Raw genomic sequence first — 7,020 nt, 5'->3', positions numbered from 1 at the left:
AACAAATGTGGAATTTTAACTCCAACAATTAGCCAAGTTAGCTAACTAGAAAACCGTCCTCGAGCGCGACGAAGTTTGGAGGTGAGACGATTTCCTCGCCCCCGTTCGCTCTCAATGCCTTCCAATTAATGTTCTATGATGTGTTCAAATCTCGAACAGTTTTCTTGATCACCCGTGCTGATTCAATCGTATAGTTTCAAGTGAATAAAATCTTATATAAAGATAAAAACAAAGTTTCGCTTGTTGTCAGATCTGCTTCTCCACTCAGTATCGGTATTTGGAACAAGTTTTCGGGATAAAAAGTACTTTTTCCGGTATACCTTTCAAAATATAACACGTGGCACGTTTTTTTCATACAAGGGGGGGGGGGAAGCGTGTTTGAAATGTAAAATGAAATAATTCATCATGTCAGTGTAGAATGAAAGCGCAAATAAGTTAAATAACTTAACTTGAGTTACTTAAATGAAGTAAATTAAAGTTATCAACTTTAAACAGCTTGTCTGGAACAAAGAAAAACTCATGTTTAATTTAAACTAAAATAATTGACAAACTAGATAATTCAAGTTGCAGTTACTTAAGAATGGCGAAGTTGCACCGCTTTAAAAAGTCTATACTGTACCAAGTGTTGTTGAGCCAGCATATTTATATTTTTTCTACTGTACTACTTCCTGTTCACACTTTGTAACTGCACATAAAATAAAAAGATATACGCATAATAATAAAATAAAAATAATTGAGTAAAAATAAAATAACTAAAACAGAAAAGCATTGTTTGTTTTTATTATTTATTGTATTCTTAAATACAATATTTCTTTTGATTTTTCACGAACATGGTTCGTTGTCTTTAATCATACAATATAGAGGGGCCCCTGATTTAACTGCAGCTGCAAAACATACCAGAATAAAGCATTTCAACAACACGGGATTTAGTGAGATGAGCATGTGTACGTCAACGAAGGATGAATCATACAGATTCACATAAATCAAGGTTCTAACACGTCTCTAAGCCTGAAGAAGACAAAAAAAAAAACAATGAACAAGACAGAAAACACAATCGACATTCAAACCCCAAATCTTTATTGATCACGTCACGCTGGCACATTAACCTTCCACATCACCAATAACTTACAATAGTAATATTTTTTTAATTTTTGCAGCCTGATGTCCTGCAGCAACACACTTGTCATCGGGAGGTGACTGCAGTTGAACAGAAACTTTCATGCCACAAAATAACAGCAATATATTAACTCTCATGGAGTAAAATGAACCATGATCATATGTGTGTCATCACGCATATGATCATTTAAGACAAGGGTGCCCAAGTTCAGTTCTTGAGTGCCCCTATCCAGCCTGTTTTAGATTTCTCTCTCCTGCGACACACCTGATGAAAGCACATCGGCAAGCTTTGCTAGAAGCCTGATCACGATTCTGATCATTTGAATCAGACATCTAAAGCAGATTGGATAGGGCCTCTTGAGGACCGGATTTGGGGCCCCCTTGATCTAACACAAACTATCCTCCACAATTTGCACAGAAGACATGCAGGAGACAACAGGTAATACTCAATCTTGCCAGAGATGGCTATTTTTTTTCCCCCTTCTCATTAAAACATGAAAAACAACTGCACGGTGTTAAACACGAACAATGTCTCTGTATAATTTTTGTAGGAAAATAATATTGAGATTCAGATGACAAATGGCTTCCCAACCAATAGAACGATTAATGCCTGACTTCATGTAGATATCAAAGCAACCCTCTCTTTTACCCAAAGTTTGTTGTTATTAACCCTTTCATGCGCTCTGTAACCTGATAACATGATAAGCTGTCCCATGTAGTCACCGCTGTTCCTGAAAGTGTTAAGAGCAACTTTCATTTGTCAAGTGTTTTTGTTTTTTTTTTTCTGGCGACTGATGCAATCCATTTCCCTCCGCCAGTCAAACAGGCGCATTCTGGTCTTGTGGTTATTTCCATTCAGTGAGTTTTTCCACAGCCTCGAAGTTGAAAGTTGTACACAGACATTTTGTACTTGAACCTTTCCGCATCCAAAACATGGAGGATTTCGACTCAGAACAGGAAATGACATCTTATTTCACAAGCCTTTCAAAAATAATAATAATAATAATAAAAGGAAATTCTGCGAGCATGATGAGTTCCAGTATGCAGACTGCTGGGTCTTGAAATGCGTTCAAATAACTCGACTTGTTTCAAATACCACAAACAATCAAGGTTTTTGGAATGCCACTAGAGGGACACAGAGGTTTGCACGAGGGTTCATGCACACTGACACTGATAGGAAGAGAGAAGACTGGACTCCAGATGATCATTCGTCAAATCTTCCATCCAGGATGCTCTCGAATGAAAAGGGGACAAACTTGAAGCCCTGGCCGGAATAAAACTTATTCTGGAATTCCACCCTAAAAAGAAAGAATTGAGTGGAATAAACATGTGGAAATATGTGTCAACGCTGAGAGTGGAAAAAAAAAAGTAAAATCACAAGGATGATAAAAATAAAAACATGAAAGAATGTTATTACATTGTTTGGCATCACATCTGTGTCAACCTACTCAGTACTTGAGTTTTTTTCCAACCTTTATTTAAATTAGAAAATTTTCACGGCACAAAACCAAATCTCTGCTTTTGTACACGATTACACCCATGTACACGTCTAATACTTTGAATCGAATGTTTGTATTTTTTTCCAAATCCGGTTGAAAAAACAGAGGTCATCAAAGTGCTTGTCACAAAGAATGCTCGTCGACACCGGTGTGAAATTCACTCGCTTTGCGAGAAGGAAACTGTCGTGTTCCAATTTTCTGGTCCATTTCAGTTCTTTTCTTTTGGCCACTCAAACAAGTGTTTGTTTGCCTGAATGTGAACAGTGTCGAGGCATTTCTAACAACTATCAATGGCAAAGAGCAGTTAACGGGATAATCAACAATGCATCATGGTGGCTGACGTTTAAATGACGTCACTCGCCGTGGATCGCCGGACAGAAGTTGTTAAGCTTTGGCCCACACTCAATACGGTTGGCATGAACACTGATCAGTGTTAATCTAAACACTCAATAGTGTCGCACTGCAATGTCAACACTACATCATGCTGTTGTAACACACTACTGGATGTTAAACATGTAACACTTGACTAAATGTGACTTTAACACCGGAGAGTGTGAATACCTATAAGCACTTTGCCGGTGTTATAATTAACACACTGTGGTGTTGAATTAACACCACTTTTGTATCACATTTGACCAATGTATACTTGACAAACATATTCTTTCTAATGTGTAAATATGTGCATAAAAAAACCCGTGGATCCCTTGCAAGGCATAATGTAATGTAAATGTAAGTGAATGTGATTATGAATTTCATGTTTTCAGTTGAAAGGAAAACATTACGAGTGGGGAGTCGGTTCCCTTTAGTTCCTGGCCTAAGCAAGAGAGGGGAGCTGCCCAGGAATGTCTCCAAGCCGTGGCAAATATTTGGTCTCCTAGAGCTGTGAGAGGGCAACACTTAAAATGTGGAAAGAAATGAGAGATCCTCTCATCTGCTTCCCCGCACATCTGTGGAAATGGAAACTCTCTTGTGCTTTACACACGCACACACACCAATCTGGCCTCGTTGTCTTTTTGTGTGCGTGTATATGTGTGTACGTGTACAGACAACTCATCAGCATGTGCGTGTGAAGAGCAGGCACCAAAGCAGAGGGTCGATGTTGACTGCTGTTAACTCTGAGCACAACTATTTCCATTCACTCATATCCGCGAAAAATACTCCGGGACTCTTTTTAACCTTAGCGGATACCTGTTGAGCTGACACACTTTTGCGTTATTAACCAAGTAACGTTCTGCTGCATTCCCCTACTAGGAGTGTAATGTATGGACTGACATATAGGATCAAAGATGCATTTGATGTATTGGGGGCAAGCCTGAAGAAACAAGCTGCAGATGTTGAGCTGATAAGTCTCTGATTTATTAACCAAGCAACATTTTACAGCATTCTTCTACTGGACTGTGATTATATATGGTCACAGATCATTTTTTGGGAGGCAGACGTCCAAACCACTACCCAGTGTACTGCCCACTGTTTCATTTGAGCCTTGGAATTTCGTCTCCCTTGGATTTGAGTTTGTATACAAAATCATCCATCCATCCATTCATTTTCTGATCTGCTTATCCTCACAAGGGTCACGGGGCGTGCTGGAGCCTATCCCAGCTGTCTTCGGGACGTAGGGGGGGGATGCCCTGAACTGGTTGCCAGCCAATCGCAGCTGTTACCTTCCAAAGGGTAATACATGTAGCACTGGCATGATTGAGAATTCTGCTATTACCATGAGCAGCTGTTAGCTGTGATCGTATTTCCTAAATCAGACGTGGCAGAAATGTCCATGACAGCAGCCAATCAGAGTCCAGCATTAAGTTATCCAGCTTCAGTAGAAGAAGTAGTAAACAATGAGCGAACATGCAGCTAAACACGCAGCTGGTGGGTATCCGCGACTTGGCGTTGTCTTTCGAAAATGGAGCTATTTTGACAAGTTCCTAACCATCGCTTGTGTGGCGAAATGGTGTACATGGTGTAAAAGAAGCCATTGTGCAAGGTCTGTCCTCAAAAACAGGCAACATAGCAATCCTATTGAATCATTTGAACAAGTATCACAAAAATGACAATATGGGAACCATAAATACATGAGCAGATTTTTTTTAATCATTATATTTAGATTTTATGTAATGATACATGCTATGATATTATATTATATTACATTATATTGTCCATAGTGTTTAAGTCTTATGTTTGACTTGGCCAGTCTAAAACATTCCACTTCTTGCCCCTGAGTTCATGTTGTTGTTATGCAAGTGTGTTTTGGGTCATTATCTTGCCGCATGATGAAGGATCTCCCAACCCGTTTGGCTGCGTCTTTCTTTCAACTGATAGACACTGGGTTTGACATATGTGTGCGTGTGCACTTGGGATCATTAGCAGATCCTTCCATTCTTGAACCTTTAGCCTTTCCATCACTTTTGGCAAAGGTTAATCTTTGGCTCAGCAGTCCATAAACCTTGCTCTCAATCCCAGATGTCAGCTGCTGTTGTTTTTCTTGGTCTACCCATATGTATAATCTATATCAGGGGTGCCCAATATGTAACAGGTCACCTTTAACCTACGGTGGCCCATGATATGCATCACCGGAATTTGTTCGTGGTCAGCAGTCTGCAATTGCAGCTTGCGATCAGAGCAGTTGCAAAATATACCTTATTATTATTATTATTATTGTTATTCAAAGTTTTAAAATTCACAAATGGCACATGAATGGGAATCTGGAGCGCCGGGAGAATCACTTTAAAACGGCACAGGGATGTACGATAGTTTCTGTTTTTTAACAAACGCAAGCAATAAATGAATCTGCATTACAAAACAATATCAGATTTATTACACACGTTTTGGTCATATAGGTTAGGTTTAAGCCAAAATGGAGTAAAATGAACTATGAATTCATATGGAAGACTGTTTATCTATTTCATTTAAGAGCCGTTGACTTATTAAATACTTTGGGTCCTAGTTTTCTTTCTTTTGGTATTTTGCTAGGCAACGTGGTCCGGAGCACAGTAGACTACACCTGAGCTGTCGAGAAAATGTTATGCCCCGTTTTTACGCAGAGCGCACAGGTGCCTGTCTGCCAAAATGTAGCTAGCCAGCTAGCTAGCCTCGCTAGCTAGCTAGCTAGCTGGCTAGCTAGCTAGATAGATAGATAGATAGATAGATAGACAGATAGATAGATAGATAGATAGATAGATAGATAGATAGATAGATAGATAGATAGATAGATAGATAGATAGATAGATCAAGGTTTTGTAAATCCTGCAGTTGGGAAAAAAAGTATTTTCTTTTGATGCCTACCCACTCAACCCAAAAAATGTGACAGGAAAAAAATAAAGGATTTCCCAACTGTAAAGTTTTTATAGTGGTAATCACTAATTGTCATCGTGTTCCTGGCAATCCTTTACATTCCAGCAATGTTGGTAATATACTCTAATGGGCTAATGTTTGACCTGTGTGTACTCAACGGTGCAGGTTGTATCGGCATGATGGAGATGGTGCAAGTACGCGATGGATCTGGAAGCAGCTCTCAGTTATTTTCAGTCCCTTGAGCTCACAGTTTGATAGACCACTTTGGGTCAGGGATGTTTTATGTTTTATGTTCCGTTCATTCTTCACGTACTTGTCAAGCTGCTCTTTGGCAGAGATACTTGGTTCAAAAGTTGAAAAATGACCGCTTACTGTGCATGTTTTTTGTCAGTGTAGGATTAATTGTATTTGGCTTATGAGATCGCTGGTACACTGAAATGTCATCATAAACAAACATGGGCATATCCTGTGGGTGTTTGTGTTTCTCACCAGTGAAGACGCAGGGCATGCAAAAAGGCAGACAGCCCCTCCATGATGAGCAGAATGGCAACGGTGAGGGTGGCGAACGCCGCAAAGATGATTGTGAGGCCGAAAAAACCGCCACCACTCCGGGAGGACAAACCCAGGTGCATGACCATGGACCAGAGCACCTCTGACAGCTCTGAATACATACAGATAAAAAGGCATGGAAACAAACATAATCAGTTTTTGATTCAAGTGCTACAGATGTCTTCTCAAACTGGTGCGCAAACTCGGTCATTAGTTTGCTGCTGTTTGTAAACTTGAAACCTTGTATGTTGGTACCATTGTAACTCAAAGATCCCCAGTTATACGTAACGGTCTTGGGAACAAGAATATAATATAAAGATACTAGTCTGGCACGTGGAGAAGATGAGAGAAGTCAATAATTTTTAAATGAACTGTAAAATGTACAGGGAGCCAGTGAAATGAAGTCAGAGTTTGAGTTATTTGCTCCCACCTACGAGGCCAGAATTTCAGTTGTGTGTTCCCTCCTACAAGCTGCAGTTAGGAGGCAAGCAGCAGCATTTTGGACCAACTGAAGACGATTGAGGCAGGACAGACTGACTCCAAAATAAAGTGCATTATTACGGTCATC

The 7,020-nt window shown here is 39.8% G+C and overlaps 1 protein-coding gene across 4 annotated transcripts in view; it reads right to left on the bottom strand.

The window, feature by feature from the left end:
• Positions 1 to 1,596: 1,596 nt before the first annotated feature.
• atp6v0a1b (ATPase H+ transporting V0 subunit a1b) overlaps positions 1,597 to 7,020 on the bottom strand; it is a 29,361-nt gene continuing 23,937 nt past the window's right edge. For all 4 annotated transcript variants that reach the window (XM_019892599.1, XM_019892600.1, XM_019892601.1 and 1 more), the window contains 2 exons: positions 6,393 to 6,564; positions 1,597 to 2,414 (listed from right to left, as the gene is read on the bottom strand). In XM_019892599.1, coding sequence (XP_019748158.1) covers positions 2,321 to 2,414; positions 6,393 to 6,564 — 266 coding nt within the window. In that variant the 3' untranslated portion in view covers positions 1,597 to 2,320. The remainder of the gene's footprint in view (positions 2,415 to 6,392; positions 6,565 to 7,020) is intronic.

The sequence above is a fragment of the Hippocampus comes genome, unplaced genomic scaffold (genome assembly GCF_001891065.2).
Source record: "Hippocampus comes isolate QL1 unplaced genomic scaffold, H_comes_QL1_v1.1 scaffold47, whole genome shotgun sequence".
NCBI lineage: Eukaryota > Metazoa > Chordata > Actinopteri > Syngnathiformes > Syngnathidae > Hippocampus > Hippocampus comes.
Note: the sequence above shows the minus strand (reverse complement) of the source record. Positions and strands in the feature narration are given on the sequence as shown.